General features: G+C 45.5%; 1 protein-coding gene across 1 annotated transcript in view; it reads left to right on the top strand.

The window, feature by feature from the left end:
• ATRX (ATRX chromatin remodeler) overlaps window positions 1-16,550 on the top strand; it is a 1,138,900-nt gene that overhangs the window by 1,005,413 nt on the left and 116,937 nt on the right. Inside the window, exon 30 of the mRNA XM_069211061.1 lies at window positions 3,110-3,304. Coding sequence (XP_069067162.1) covers window positions 3,110-3,304 — 195 coding nt within the window. The remainder of the gene's footprint in view (window positions 1-3,109; window positions 3,305-16,550) is intronic.

Genomic DNA, 16,550 nt, shown 5'->3' with positions numbered 1-16,550 from the left:
CTTAAGTGAAGTTGCGAACCATTATCTATATTGTTAAGTAGCCAAGAATGGGCAGTGCTATTGTTTTTAGATATGTACTTCTGATCACTATTGTCACGTGTCTATCACGGATGACAGAGCACCAAGCACGTTTTTTGACTCACAACCACGGCACCATTATACAATGCTTTTATAAAGAAACATTTTCTTGATTATTGTTTGGAATAAATAACCGTTTGGTTTGTAGCATGGTTGCATTCATATGTCATGGACCCATTGTTTTTGTGTTAGTAAAGAAGATAAAAACTAATTTTAGTGTAATCAAAGATAAACAAAAAAAAATAGACATAGTAATGAAAGCAAATATAAAGCATTGCAAGGGATAGCTAGCAACCTAATAAAAATAAAGGCAACAAAATATAGCGCCACAGCTACGAATATAATTGATTACTAGAATTATTCCACAGTAGCATTTGCTCTCGTATATTAGAAAGGGACATATATGGCCTTATTTAGTAATCAGCAGACAGGTTAGTGCATCACAATGGTGACTTAAATTCCGTCGACCGAAATCTATATCACCTAGAATATAATGGGATTTTGATTTTGGCGGTTGGGAAATCCATCACCGTTGTGATGGAGTAACTGTCCGCCAAGTTCTAAATGAGGCCCAAAGTCTGAAAAGTTGCTGCAATACTTATTTGAGAATCCAGTCCAGACTTCTTTCAGGTACTGCTCTAGGGCTAGGAACTGTAGTAGCCCTTGCTTTCTGCCACTGTATCATATTTAGCACCCTTTATAGCCTAACGTTCGAGCTGCTTGTCTTTAACTTTCGACTTCCACAATACAAAAAAGTGTGGGATAATCAACTATTAATTGTGACCATGACTCCTCAGTCATGCCTTTCCCACCATATTTCTCCCTTTTCCTTGTGCTATCCAGGGTCTTCAGAAGGTGGAGGGCATTGGCAACACTTAACCATACTACTCTGATGGACACAATAGATCCGGACATTGGCCTTATGTTATGAGCCTGCTCAGGTCGCAACTTTGAAGGCTACCGCTCTCTTTTGATGAAGCTCCTTCCAAATCTGGTAGCAGCTTCAGACGTTTAATAACGAGTTTAGGAGAGAAAGGAAGGGAGGAGATCATGGACGTTAAGTAGAAAAATTACCAGCACCTTTTTCTGTGGCACTTTTCGCCCAAAAGTTGCATCTTACAATTTACAATCCAGTACCAGGTGCTAGTGTAACCATTTTATATCCTGCTTGCTTCAAACACAGGTATAGAACATTTTATCCTGCGAGGTTGATGAGCTTCTTCCACAGCTGCTTCCGTCTCTAGGAATGAATGATTGGCTTTGGTGGTACTAACCTTGATCACAGGATCTTTCCAAGTGAAATATGTAGATCAATTCAGTTGCTCCGAAGATTCCACCACATCGCAGAACAATGCCTGTACAAACGGGCCCAGTGAGTCCGTCCTTTTTGTCAAATGTAGGCATTTAACATTATTCGGGAGTGCCGTCGGAGTATGTTAACTCCTGATGAGGAATTTTACAAGGTAGCACTTTGGTTTACTCAACTCATAAAAAAATCAATTATAACTATACCTTTCTGACTTTGAGCAATAGTTTTGGAAGACTTACTTCCTACTCCCCTACCATTGTCATGAGTAAGTAAAATCATATGCTCATCCGAGCCTGTCACTGTCCAAGATGATGTTTAGAACATGTCTCTATCTTTTATTCCAAAAGGCTGTTTGATCATCCCTGGTTATGGGATTTGACTTTCTACACTTTTTTAATGAACTTATATCTCTGCCGCTCACGAGATGCTTCACAATTTGAACTTCCAAAGCTCTTGTATCTGGAAGGGATATCTTTATTTAAATCATTCTGTCTTCTGTTTACTGGTAGGGACACACAGGTGTATGTCAACTATGAAGTTTGTATTGCTGCATCTGCTGTGAGCACAGTTTATTTCCTGTGATGGGATTTGTGATCAGTCATACAGTTCCAAAACCGCTTCAGTGGATATCTCGAGACATGCACATTAAGGGCCTCCGAAGAGCACCAGTGGTGGGCTTTCTCACATCAGCATGATGTATGTATGAAAAGTTGATTGGTTTCACCCCAGTGTAACTGGGGCATAACTATAAATGCCCAATGTTTCTTCACTTTATTCCCCTTTCTTGTGTGTAAATCTCCCAGGCTATTCAGGATTTAAGTAAACCACGTGGCAATTGTAAGGTTGTTTTTATGTTTTTATTGTAGCTGACTACTCAGAGGTGCTCTGCTGTTTTTAATGTCCAAACACTTCCTGTTAACAGAGGTCAGTTCTTTATACCATCTGTTTTACTGAGAAGGAAGGTCTAGAGCTATGCACTGTAGGTTTTTGAGCTGCATATGCCTCAAATTCAAGTGGACACGTGACCTTGCGGCCTGCTGTACACATTTGTGGTTTAACATCAAGCATTTTCAGTTAAAGCTACTCAGCTAAGTTATAAACACACCTTGGTAAGCGGAGAGCCTGAAACTGGAGCAAAACCTTAACAGGAAATGTAAATTAATTGTATTTACTTTATCTGCATGATGTTCTGCTCTTTGTGTTTCCAGCATAATGGGAAGCGAAAGGTATGTGCATGTTCCACTAGTCTTTATTGATATATCCCTTGCCTCTACATCACACAACCCATTGTTTTTTAAATGCTAATTACAAGTTGGTTACTTGCGGATCGTGGAAAGAAAAGGCCAATATATTTGCCACTGATGTTCACTAGATGACTAGGTCCTTGATGTTACCATTGTTTGTTTTTTCCTTCTATATTTCCATTTTCAAGATGCAAATAACTAACTTCCTATTGGGTTTAACTAGCATGTTGTGGTGTCCATTAACTAAAGCAGCAAATAAGTGACGCTTGCTCTACTGTTATGTCACCAAATTATTTATGTGGCGATCTGTGCTATAACGTTGATGTTCATTGCATGTAGCACAGTACTTGTTTTGTGTCTTTACAGACCACTCGAGTGTTTGCAGAGGCTAATGCATTCATTTGTTTGGTTTTATTCACTGAGAGCATGGTTAATTTTTGGACCTTCATTTGATGAAATTCTGTCTTTGGTTACACAGGGAACCATGGAAGAGAAAATCTATGAACGTCAGGTAGCCAAACAATCTTTATCCTTTCGCGTGGTGGACCAACAGCAGATTGAGCGACATTTTACGATGAATGAGTTGACAGAGCTATACAGCTTTGAGCCTGATTTATTAGATGATCCTAATTTAGACAAAAAGAAAAAGCGAGATACACCTATGTTGCCAAAGGTAAGTTTGTACCAATTTTCAGGAGATCAAAGTTCCACATATGATGACTCTGGGGATAAACTCAGGCTTCTGTGAGACATTGTGTTGGTACTTGGCAAGAAGGCTTTCATATCTAGAGTATAGAAAGTTGTCACTGGTAAATCATTTTTTTATGTACTGCGTAGGAGTAGAATTCATATGCTGCCACCAGAACAGAATTATGTTCAATGTATAGAAGCCAGCCAAGCACTTAATCTTTCTTTCAGGAAAAGCAGTACACTCAGTCTATTATGTGATTGAAAGTTTGGTACCTGTTTCTCTAAACCAGGTGGGCGTATTACTGCAATGTCTTTGACCTACTCAAGATAATCATTGAGAATCCAACTAGGCTCTTATATTGCTCTTTGATTAAATGCTAGCCCCTGCTTCTCCCTTCACAACAAAGTTTTCAGATTGAATAGGTAAATAAACGTTGAGATGGTAAAATGTTAACAACGTAACGGTTACGTCCTTGGCTGCGACACTGAGGCGCCAAGGACGTCCTTGGACCGGCTCATGGAGGGAGCACTAGCGCTCCCCCCCATGAGCCTTGCCTTGCCGCCCCCAGGGCAGGGATGGAAGGGGAATCGCTTCCCCTTCCATTTCCCCCTCCCCTCCCGAATGACATCTGATGACGCGCTGACCTCATCAGAGGCCTACCCCTCCACACTGGAAGCTCAGCTTCGAGCGCGGATCAGAGGAGAAATGCAAAAGCATTTCTCCTCCGATCATGTGGAGGGGGCGAGAGGCATGAAAGGAGAGGAAAGGCCTTTCCTCTCCTTTCATGTCTCTCTCTCAGCATTTCTGCTGAGAAATGCCCACTAGACACCAGAGAGTTTCTTTCTATTATTATTATTGAATGAGGGGAGCAATTTATTTGAGGTCATTTCTGCTCCCCTTGGGGGGCAGATCAGCCTATTTCTATTAGGTTGATCTGCCCCAGGGGTTCTGGGGGTGGGCAGGGGGCAGAACCCACTTAGGCACCAGCGATTGGTTTGTGTTTTGTTTGGGGGGCTAGCCCTTTGGGCAAGGGTTGCTCCCCATGGGGGCACATTACTGTTGGCCATATCTGCCCCCCTTGGGGGCAGATCGGCCTATTTTTGGAAGGACACAGAAATGTGGGGAAAATGTGTTTTTTCTTTTTTTTTTTTTTTTTTTAGCTAAATTTGAGTTTTGCTGAGGATCCTGGGTAAGAAAACACTGGGGGAATCCATGCAAGTCACACCTCGCTGGACTCCCTTGGGTGTCTAGTTTTAAGAAATGTCTGGGATTGGTAGGTTTCCCTGTATGGCTGCTGAGCCCAGTACCAAAAACACAATACACAGGTGCTCCCATGCCCCCACCCCCCTCCATCCCATCTATCCCACCCCCCCCCACCCACCCTTCTTTCTGGACAAAAATAGGTAGTTTTGTATTTGTTTTGATAATTGGGATGTGTCCATATAGTTTTTGGGATGTTTCCTTTCGCTGGCACTAGGCCTACCCACACAAGTGAGGTATCATTTTTATCGGGAGACTTGGGGGAATGCTGGGTGGAAGATTGTGGATCCTCTCACATTCCAGAACTTTTTGTCACCGAAATGTGAAGAAAGGGGTTTTTTTGGGGGTTTTTTGTTTTTTGCCAAATTTTGAGGTTTGCAAAGGATTCTGGGTAACAGAACCTGGTGAGAGCTCCACAAGTCACCCCATCCTGGGCCATCCCCTAGGTGTCTAGTATTAAAAAATACACAGGTTTGCTAGATTTCCCTTGGTGCTGGCTGAGCTAGAGGCCAAAATCTACAGCAAGGCACTTTGCAAAAAAACACATCAGATTTCAGTGTAAAAATGCGATGTGTCTATCTTGTGTTTCCTTTCGCCAGCATTAGGCCTACCCACGCAAGTGAGGTACCATATTTATTGGGAGACTTGGGGGAACACAGAATAGCAAAGCAAGTGTTATTGCTCCTTGTTTTTCACTACATTTTGTCCTTCCAAATGACAGCGTGTTAAAAAAAAAAAAAAGACGTCTATTTGAGAAATACCCTATAATTCACATGCTAGTATGGGCACCCTCAAATTCAGGGATGTTCAAATACCCACTGCTTCTCAACACCTTATCTTGTGCCCATTTTGGAAATACAAAGGTTTTCTTGATATCCATTTTTCACTTTTTATATTCCAGCAAATGAATTGCTGTATACCCGTTATAGAATGAAAACCCATTGCATGGTGCAGCTCATTTATTGGCTCTGGGTACCTAGGGTTCTTGATGAAACCTACAAGCCCTATATATCCCCACAACCAGAAGAGTCCAGCAGATGTAACGGTATATTGCTTTAAAAAAATCTGACATCGCAGGAAAACGTACAGAGTAAAACATGGAGAAATATGGCTGTTTTTTTCACCCTAATTTCAATATTATGTTTATTTCAGCTGTTATTTTCTGTAGGAAAACCTTGTAGGATCTACACAAATTACCACTTGCTGAATTCAGAATTCTGTCCACTTTTCAGAAATGTTTAGCTGTCTGGGATCGATCCAGCATTGGTTTCACACCCATTTCTGTCACTAACTGGAAGGAGGCTGAAAGCACAAAAAATAATAAAAATGTGGTGTAGGAAGGTGGCTCTGTATATACTATCTCAAAGTGAGAGATAGTGTGCACAGAGTCCAAGGGTTCCCCTTAGAGATTGATAGTGGCAAAATTAGATAATACCAGTGCTCTATTTTGTGGTAGTGTGGTCGAGCAGTAGGCTTAGCAGAGGGTAGTGTTAATCGTTTGTTGTACACACACACAGGCAATAAGTGAGGAACACACGCTCACAGACTTAACTCCAGGCTAATGTGTTTATATAGAAACATATTTTTTCCTTTATTTATTTTAGAACCACAAGATTCAAATTTGAGGTAAGTACATCAAATTCAAGGTACTTCACACAGGTAAGTATAGAACTTTGATTTAAAACAGTAGTGCACATAGTTTTGGTTAAAATGGCAATAAGCTATTTTAAAAGTGGACATAGTGCAAAAATCAACAGTTCCTGGGGGAGGTAAGTTTTGGTTAGTTTTGCAGGTAAGTGAAGCACTTACACAGTCCGTCTCATGGGCGTAGGGGGTTCAAGGCAACCCTAAGGCCACAGCACTAGCAACACAGGTTCCGGTCAGGTGCAGAGGTCAAAGGAGGGCCCAAAACACATAGGTGACTTTGAAGAACAGGGGTGCTCTGGTCCTAGTCTGCTAACAGGTAAGTACCTGCGTCCTCGGGGAGCAGACCAGGGGTGTTTTGTAGAGCTCTGGTGGGGGGGAGGGGGGAGTGGAGGGGCACAAGCACACAAAACACACCTTCAACGGCACATGGGTGGCTGGGTGCAGTGTGCAAAGTGGGCGTCGGGTTTGCTATTGAAAGCAACGGAGGGATCCGGTGGTCACTTAGGCGATGCAGGCTGGACACAGGGGGGGCTTCTCGGGCCAGCCACCGACTGGGCTTGGATGAGGGCCGTCTGCTGGTCACTCCTGCACTGGTGGGTGGTCCCTATCAGTCCTTGGGGCTGCGGGTGCAGTGCTTGGTCCAGGCGTCGGGTTCCTTTGTTACCAGGCAGTCGCGGTCAGTGGGAGCCTCTGGATCCTCTATGCAGGCATCACTGTGGGGGTGCAGGGAGGTCGACTCAGGGTGTCCACGTTGTTTGAGTCGCCTGGGAGTCCTCTCTGCAGTGTTTGTTGTCCTGGACTCGAGCTGGGGGCGTCGGGTGCAGTGTGAGAAGACTAGCGCTTCTGGCGGGAAGTGAGAGTCTCTTTAAAAGTTGCTTCTTTGTTGCAAGTTTGTTGCTGTTGCTGAACAGTGCTGCTGTTCTGTGGAGGTTCTTGGTCCTTTAGGTGCAGGGCAGTCCTCGGAGTCCTCAGGGGTCGCTGGTCCCGCTGGATGCATTGCCTTGCAGGTTCTTTGAGTCTAGAGACAGGCAGGTAGGGCTGGGCAAGTCAGTTGGTGTCTCGTCGTCTCTGCGGGGCTTTCAGGTCAGCAGTCCTCCTTCTTTCTTCAGGTTGCAGGAATCTGATTTCCTGGGTTCAGGGTCGCCCCTAAATACAAAATTTAGGGGTGTGTTTAGGTCTGGTGGGGCAGTAGCCAATGGCTACTGTCCTTGAGGGTGGCTACACCCTCCTTGTGCCTCCTCCCTGAGGGTAGGGGGGCACATCCCTATTCCTATTGGGGGAATCCTCCAAAACCAAGATGGAGGATTTCTTAAGGCAGGGGTCACCTCAGCTCAGGACACCTTAGGGGCTGTCCTGACTAGTGGGTGACTCATCCTTGTTTTTCTCACTATCCCCTCTGGACTTGCTGCCAAAAGCAGGGGCTGTGTCTGGGTGGGCGGAGATCTCCACTTGCTGGTGTGCCCTGGGGCATTGTAACACAAAGCCTGAGCCTCAATGCTAGGTGTTACAATTCCTGCAGGGGGGTGGTGTAAAGCACCTCTACCCAGTGCAGGCTTTTGTTTCTGGCCTCAGAGAGCGCAAAGGCTCTCACCCTATGGGGTCAGAAACTCGTCTTAGTGGCAGGCTGGCACAGACCAGTCAGTCCTGCACTGAAGGATTGGGTAAAATACAGGGGGCATCTCTAAGATGCCTTCTGTGTGCACTTTTTAATAAATCCAGCACTGGCATCAGTGTGGGTTTATTATTCTGAGAAGTTTGATACCAAACTTCCCAGTATTCAGTGTAGCCATTATGGAGCTGTGGAGTTTGTTTTCACAAACTCCCAGACCATATACTTAATATGGCCACACTGTACTTACAATGTCTAAGAATGGACTTAGACACCGTAGGGGCATATTGCTCATGCAGCTATAACCTCACCTGTGGTATAGTGCACCCTGCCTTAGGGTTATAAGGCCTGGTAGAGGGGTGACTTAGCTATGCCACAGGCAGTATTTGGTGTGCATTGCATCCTGGGGGGGGATACTGTAGGAAGTTGGCTCTGTATATACTATTTCAAAGTAAGAAATAGCATGCACAGAGTCCAAGGGTTCCCTTTAGAGGTAAGATAATGTCAAAAAGAGCTAATTCTAATGCTCTATTTTGTGGTAGTGTGGTCGAGCAGTAGGCTTATCAGAGGGTAGTGTTAAGCATTTGTTGTACATACACACAGGCAATAAATGAGGAACACACACTCAAAGACAATTCCAGGCCAATAAAGTTTTGTATAGAAAAATATATTTTCTTAGTTTATTTTAAGAACCACAGGTTCAAGATTTACAAACAATACTTTAAATGAAAGGTATTTCACTTAGGAACTTTGAATTAGCAAAATAGCATATACAGTTTTCACACAAATTGCAATAAGCTATTTTAAAACTAGACAGTGCAATTTTCAACAGTTCCTGGTGGAGGTAAGTGTTTGTTAGTTTTGCAGGTAAGTAAACCACCTACAGGGTTCAAAGTTGGGTCCAAGGTAGCCCACCGTTGGGGGTTCAGGGCAACCCCAAAGTTACCACACCAGCAGCTCAGGGCCGGTCAGGTGCAGAGGTCAAAGTGGTGCCCAAAACACATAGGCTTCAATGGAGAAGGGGGTGCCCCGGTTCCAGTCTGCCAGCAGGTAAGTACCCGCCTCTTCTGAGGGCAGACCTTGAGGGTTTTGTAGGGCACCGGGGGTGGGGGGACCCAAGTCAGCACAAAAAGTACACCCTCAGCGGCACGGGGGCGGCCAGGTGCAGTGTGCAAACAGGCTTCAGGTTTGCAATAGGTTTCAATGGGAGACCATGAAAACAGGTTCTTGAGGTATAAATAGTTTTTTTGTTTTTCAGACAAATACAATATTTTCTTTTTGTGCATTACCTCAATGACGAAAGCTCAAGCTTAATAGAAAAGCATGTCTTTTGAGAATCTGAAATGCTGAATTTTGAAAATAAAAGGAGAAATAATCCAGGACACATTTATTTAAAGTTCCCTTTGAATGATCGTTCACACCGATTTGAGGAGCATTATAGCTTTGTTTTCCTCGTTCCAGTGGGCACTTTTTGCTGTGGTAGTCGCGGGAGGCATTTAACAGTTTTTCTGACATTGCTGTTTGTAATCCTGTTTTACCCATTTGGGGTGGTTGGTATTATTATACTAAAATATTGAGTTTGAAATCTCATTCAGCCAAAAAAACGTACCCAGAATATTGACTACCACAATATCATGAAGGTAATTATTTATAGGTAGGTTTATGTCTGTTTGCATTCTTAACCCTTCTATTTATCTCATAGATTTAGTCAAGTTATGTAGATGTAGTTGGTCTCTTCAGGTTACATAGATGTGGAGTTAAGAACAGAAAATCCACTTAGCTATATCTCGCTACTTTATTGGCATTGTCTTAGTCAGTATTCTGAATGAGATATTTTGGCCTGACAGTAGTTTGTCAATTGATATTGTGGCATTCTCCTTGGTGTCACTGCTAGTAGTGCTTTATGATGTGGTCACTTATGTGATTATTGTAGGAGGCTAGCCAAATGTGTGGTGGAATCCTTTGGTGTTGCACCTTATACTGGGTCCAGGCAGCCCTTATTAGATAGTGTTACAGTGTCTATGTAGCCAGGGCTCTCTAGTGGTAACTTTGGTGAGCAGCCAAGACTTATCTAGGAGTGTGAAGCAGATACAGTACCACAGTCGTCACACAGAAACTTATCACCCATGAAACGAAGCACACAGTGTTGCAAAAATAAAAGTACTTTAATACAGGGACACCAGACTAGTTTAGTATAGGCAACCCCCTTTCTGGAGGTAAGTACACACAAAATATACACAGGTAAGTATTAGGCAATAGCACAAAATAGCAAGGGTCCTATGGGGGGGGGGGGGGGGGGCAAACCATGTACTAAATAAGTGAATTGTGAGTATTTAGCCAAGGGCTTCAGAGACAGTGGAACCCCAAGAGGTAACTATCTAGAAGATCCACCAGCGACCAGGAGAGCAGAGGGTAAGTTACCTGGTCGTCCAGTAGCCTAACGTGGGGACTGGTAAATGGAGTATTACAAGAAAAGGACCAGGCTGGTGGAACCCAACAGTGGATTCTGGATGAAGAGGACCTGCAAAATAAGGGGACAGAGTCCAGTCTACACAAGAGTGTCCAAGTGGGGCAGGAGGCAGTACCCATCTTTTTGTGGGTGAAGATCCTGGTCGACTATGGTGGATGAGGTCCAGCTGCGGAGTCCAGGAGCTACACAGGAGTCCCTGAAGTCACCTAGGAGCTGTCCCTTGATGGTTGCCAAATTGCAGATGCGTCAGTGGTCAGCAGGACCACCAACAAGCACAAGCAAATGCAACTGGAGCTGTTGGGGATTTGCAGAGCGAAAGAGGACCAGCAAGGTCCTGGGGACTTGACACTTGGAGGGGAGTCCGAGCTGACCTTAAGAAGACCGGAGAGCCAGCAGAAGCAATCGGAGCCCCCATGAGCAACCCACTGGCAGCTGGCACAGTAAGTTGCAGTGAGGCTGAGGCCCCACACCTGAAGAGGAGTCCCATGTTGCTGAAGCAGCAGAAAGGAGACTGTCCTTGCAGAGGTAGAGTGCTGGGGGCCGGGGATACTTGGAGTCCGAAGATCCCTCGGAGCAGGAGTCAACAAGCCTTGGCTGCTGTAACAGTCGAGGTGCACAGGGATTCTTGGAGGAATAGGCAAGGACTCACCGTCTCCCAAATTGGACAGAAGGCAGAGAGAACCCCTCAGAACCATCAGCTGTGTTGGAGAATCTTAGCAGGTCCAGAGAACAGTAGATCCCAGCAGCTGGAAGTTGTTACCTTAGCTGCCTGCAGATGTAGGGGAGTGACTCCTTCACTCCAAGGTAGATTCCTTCTTGCTTCTTTGGTGCAGCTGAAGTTTTGCCGACCCCAGGAGATGCACAGCTGTGGAAATGTTGCAAGTTGCTGACAGGAGCTGTATAAACAATGTTGCAAGGAGAGGTTGTCTCGGTGTTAGTCTTGTTCGGTTCCTGTGAAGTCCTGCAGCGGTTCCATTGGCCAGAAACAGAAGAGGTAGTTGCAGAGGAGTCCTGGTGGAGTCTTAAACACCGAATCTGGTCACCCACAGGCAAGGGAGTCCCTAAATAGCCCAAAAGGGGGCTTGGTCACTTTGCAAGATGACCACCTATCCGAGAGGGTCACTAACGTCATCTGCCTAACCTGACCAGTCAGAACCTCCCAGGGGTCTCTGCCCATCTTCTTTTCAAGATTGCAGAATCAAGTGTCCACTGGAGGTACTCTGGCACCACCCCTAGGGTGGTGATGGAGAAAGGGAGTGGTCACTCTCCTTTCCTTTGTGTAGTTTCGCACCAGAGCAGGGACCGGTGGGTCCCTGGACTGATGCAAACCAGATTATGCAAGGAGGGCACCAAATGTGCCCTTCAAATCAAACCGGTGGCGTGGGGACGTTACCCCTCCCCGGCCATGTAACACCTATTTCCAAAGGAGATGAAGTTGCATCCCTAGCCCACAGAAAACCCTTTGTTCTGCCTTCCCCTGCTGGAGCATGTCCTGCAACAGGAGGGCAGAATCCTGTCTGAGGGGCTGCTGCAGTTTGAGCAGACCCTGAAATACTGGTAGGAGCAATACTGAGGGGCCCCAGAGTGCATGGATTCATGCCACCAATATAAGCATCAGCATTAGGCTTATGATTCCAGCATGTTTGATACCAAACATGCTTAGATACGGAATTACCTTTATGTAGCTGGACCATAGGTAGTGACCTATGGCAGGTACGTAGTTAAATGGCTTCACTGTACTTACGAAGTGCAGGCAATTGGAACTAGAGTTCATAGGGGTACTTCTGCTCTTGCAGGGTTGCCCACACACACAGGGACTGCACCCTGCCCTTACAACTGGAAGTGCCTACCATAGGGTCACGTACAGTGACCTGGTGTAGTGACCAGCAGGCTGCAAAAGGCAAGCCTGCAGACACAGTTTGCATAGGGGACCCATGGGTGACATAGTACATGCTGCAGCCCACGGGGGACCCCTGGTGTACCAATTCCCTCAACACTAGGAACTTACAGGGGTGCACCAGTATGCCAATTGCGGGATGTAAAGGGTATCAAGACAACCACATTTGGAGGAGAGAGAACAATCGCTGGGCTCCTGATCAGCTGGATCCCTGTGAAAACAGTCTAAGCACACTGACTACAGGCAAAGAGTGAGGGAAACTATGCCAGAAAGAGGGACTTTGCTACCATTATATTGAAAGTGGTCACTACTGCAACACCTGTCAAAGCCATTAGTAGTTAAGGGCTATTTTCATTCATCGGAAAGAGCTCTTGTTTCTGACCCCTGACCTACACTTTAGATTCTTTTTTTTCTGCCAGTCAGATGGAGGTGCAGTGAAACAACTACTGAGAAGTCATCGATAAGGGGGGAAAAAAGACAAAGATTATAGAAGTTGTCGGGAGAGTAATTCTGGGTCAAGGAATCAGGTTTTTCAGTGGGAAAGAGCAGGAAGGCAAGGTATGGGGTCTTTTACATGTTTGGAAAATGTTATATATTGGTGTTCCTGAGACTCTTCAACGCCATTTTGTAGCATGAGCACAATGTTTAGGTTCTGCCCTAATTGCCAACTAAAGTTCGCTCATAATGACGAACATCTGGTATGCGTGTTCTGCCTCCTAAGAGACCATAAGTCTGGGGACTGTTAAGCCTGTTTGTTTCTCAAACCAAGACCTCTAATGCACAAGTTATTAGGCGCATACTGGGTCACAGCGGACATGTTGAGGAAGTCAGAATTGCGGTGACAGAAGAGAAATGCTTAATCTATAAAGGAAATCGTTTTTCTCCGATGAGGAAGATCTAGAGATAGATGAGGAGGCTCAGGCGCAATGCCATTCCTGACTCTGACCTTGAAGAAAATGTATACTACAATGACCAAGACTCACAAGAAGTCAAATCCTAAACCTACAGTGCCTCAAAGCAGGCTTTCAGAATCATTGAAGGAAAAGTTATGCAATCATTGTAGGAAAGTGACACTTTTGGCATGGTTACACCCCTACTTTTTGCCTAGTGTTGATGCCCACCTTGATTGAAAATGGGCTGAGACCCTGCTAACCAGGCCCCAGCCCCAGTGTTCTTTCCCTAAAACTGTACCTTTGTTTCCACAATTGGCACAACCCTGGCACACAGTTAAGTTCCTTGTAGAAGGTACCCATGGTACCAAGGGCCCTGTGGGCAGGGAAGGTCTCTAAGGGCTGTAGCATGTATTATGGCACCCTATGGGACCCCTCACCAAGCACATACACACTACCTGGCAGCTTGTGGGTGCTGGTGAGGAGAAAAATATAATGTTGACATGGCACCCCTCTCAGGGTTCCAGGCCCAGAAATCACTGCCTGTGGCATAGGTAAGTCACCCCTCTAGCAGGCCTTACAGTGAGGGCATATACATATATTAGCAATGTGTCCCTACAGTGTTTAAGTCTATTCTTGTACATTGTAAGTGCAGTGTAGGCATATTGAATACATGGTCTGGGAGTTTGTCAGTACGAACTCCACAGCTCCATAATGGCGTCACTGAATACTGGGAATTTTGGTATCAAACTACTCAGCACAATAAACCCACACTGATGCCAGTGTGGGATTTATTGAAAAATGCACACAGAAGGGTATCTTGGAGATGCCCCCTGTATGTTATCCAAACTGCTAGTGTAGGACTGACCGGTCTGTGCCAGCCTGCCACTTTCATACAAGTTTCTGCCCACATGGGGGTGAGTGCCTTTGTGCACTCTGGTCAGAAACAAAGCCTGTCCTGGGTGGAGATGCTTCAAACCTCCCCTACAGGAACTGTAACACCTGGTGGTGAGCCTCACTTCAGCTAGTGGAGATGCCTGCCCTCCGGACAAAGCCCCTCTTTTGACAGCAAGTCCGGTGGGAAAATTAGGGAAAACAGGGAGGAGTGACCACCCGTAAGGTGTCCAGAGCTGAGGTGACCCCCCCTCCCTGCAGAATCCTCCATCTTAGTTTGGAGGACAGGGACCCATAGGAATAGGAATGTGCCACCCTTCCCAAAGGGAGTGGGCGCAAGGAGGTTGTAGCCACCCTTAGGGACAGTAGCAATTAGCTACTGCCCTCTAACACCTAAAACGCCTCAAAATCTAGTATTTAAGGATCTCCCTGAACCCAGCTCTCCAGATTCCTGGTGACCTAACAAGAAGGACTGCTAAGCTGAAATCCCCAGCAAAGAACAAGGAAGACAACAACTGCTTTGGCCCCAGCCCTACCGGCCTGTCTCCTGCTTCAAAGTACCTGCAAAAGACCAGCGACCTTTCCCCAACTCCAGAGGACTGCCTTGCACTCAAAAGAACCAAGAACTCCAGAGGACAGCTGCTCTGTCTAAGAAAAACCAATAACCAAGGATTCACACCTCACTCCAGATGTGAGTCCTGACCTCTGTGCACCCATCGCCCACAGCCTGTGTCCAGGTGGTCCACCCAGCAAGAGAGGGTCCCCATGCGATTGACCTCTCCACGACAATGCCTGCAGAGGGAATCCTGAGGACCCCCCCTGACCGCGAAGCTCCTGCCCAAAAACACACTGCACCCGCAGCGCCCGGGCCTTGGAGAAACCGACCCCCTGGTGCCTCTACGTTCAGCAGGCGGACCGAGCGGTGGTGTGCCCGAGACACCCCCCTGTACCTCACCTGAAGCTTCTGATTGACCCCCAGGGTCTCCTCATACACCAGCATTGGAAACATGACATCCTGTTTTCACCCCGCACCCGACCGCCCCTGTGCCGCTGAGGGTGTGCCCCTCCAGTGCTCTTTGAAACCCCACTGGTCTGCCCTCCGAGCCGTGGGTACTTACCTGTAGGAAGGCCCTATTCAGAGTACCTCCTGTCTCCATAGGAGCCCACCATAAAATTGCTCACCTTTGACCTCTGCACCCAGCCGGCCCGTGTTGCTGGTGGTGGGTGTTTGGGGTTAACTTGAACCCCAACCGGTGGACTTCCTAAAACCCAGAGACTGAAACTGTAAGTGTTGTACTTATCTGTAAAGCGATCTAACGCTAATTGCACTGTGTCCATTTTTAAAACAGATAATTGTCAGTATTTAAAAAGCTGTATAACTTATCGATTTCAAACAAAGTACTGTTTATACATGTGTGAACTACGAATCTATTGAAGTACGTACCTGCAACTTGAATCTTATGGTTCTAAAAATAAATTAAGAAAATATATTTTTGCTATATAAAAACCATTGGTCTGGAGTTAAGTCATTGAGTGTGTGCTTCTTCTGTTGTCTGTGTGTGTACAGCAAATGCTTTGCACTACCTTCTGATAAGCCTAACTGCTTGACCACACTACCACAAAAGAGAGCATTAGTATTATCTACTTTAGCCTCTGTCAAGCCTCTGGGGAACCCCTGGACTCTGTGCACACTATATCTCACCTTGATATAGTATATACAGAGCCAGCTTCCTACAATCTTATAAAAATGCCAAAGTTGAAAACTTCCAGAGATCAGTAGGATTGTATACATTGAAGAAGTCATAAGTCAACACATTCCATCCTACCATTTTTAAATAGAAAGTCTGGAAGGAATGACCGAAGACCGTCAGCTCAACTTTTGAAGACAATTAAGTCCAAAAAAAGAAAGGCATTCGGAATTTAAAAAGAAGCAAGAAGACAAGAGATCTTCCTGCAGCACTAATTGCAAGAAGAAAGACGACACAGATTTTGAAATGAAGGGATGTTTTTGAGGAATCTATTGCTTCTCACATAACACTGCTTTGACACCCTAGCAGGGGTGACTAGCTGCGCTTTACAAGTATACTGATTGATTGATTGATTGATTGCTTTTATTGAGATAAAAGGACCTAGGGAGGAACGAGAGTACCATAAATGTAAAAAGAGAGCTAAAACTATTAAAACACTAGCCATTGAGCTGAAAACAGAGGAAATGCACCTGAGGGAAATGGTCTAATGCAGCAGGAGCCAGATCAGAAAGAGATCATGTACAATGCAGGAAGAAGATGAAACATTATGGGAGGACATTAATGCAGGCTCCCGACAGGACGGGGTTCACATTTAGCCCTCAAGGGCATCTTCCCCCAAATGCTGATGTGCATGGAGTACTTAAGAGGAACAGGTGCTTTTGGAAGAGACATGTTTCCTGCTGGAATTAACGTCTCTGCATAGAAAGACCCAATAGCCATTGCTTTCAAATATTTTACTGCAGACCATGTAGGTATTTGGTAGAACTGCCGCAAATACAGGTTCAACACAGTTTGAGAAAATATACACAGCAT

The sequence above is a fragment of the Pleurodeles waltl genome, chromosome 2_1 (genome assembly GCF_031143425.1).
Source record: "Pleurodeles waltl isolate 20211129_DDA chromosome 2_1, aPleWal1.hap1.20221129, whole genome shotgun sequence".
NCBI lineage: Eukaryota > Metazoa > Chordata > Amphibia > Caudata > Salamandridae > Pleurodeles > Pleurodeles waltl.
Note: the sequence above shows the minus strand (reverse complement) of the source record. Positions and strands in the feature narration are given on the sequence as shown.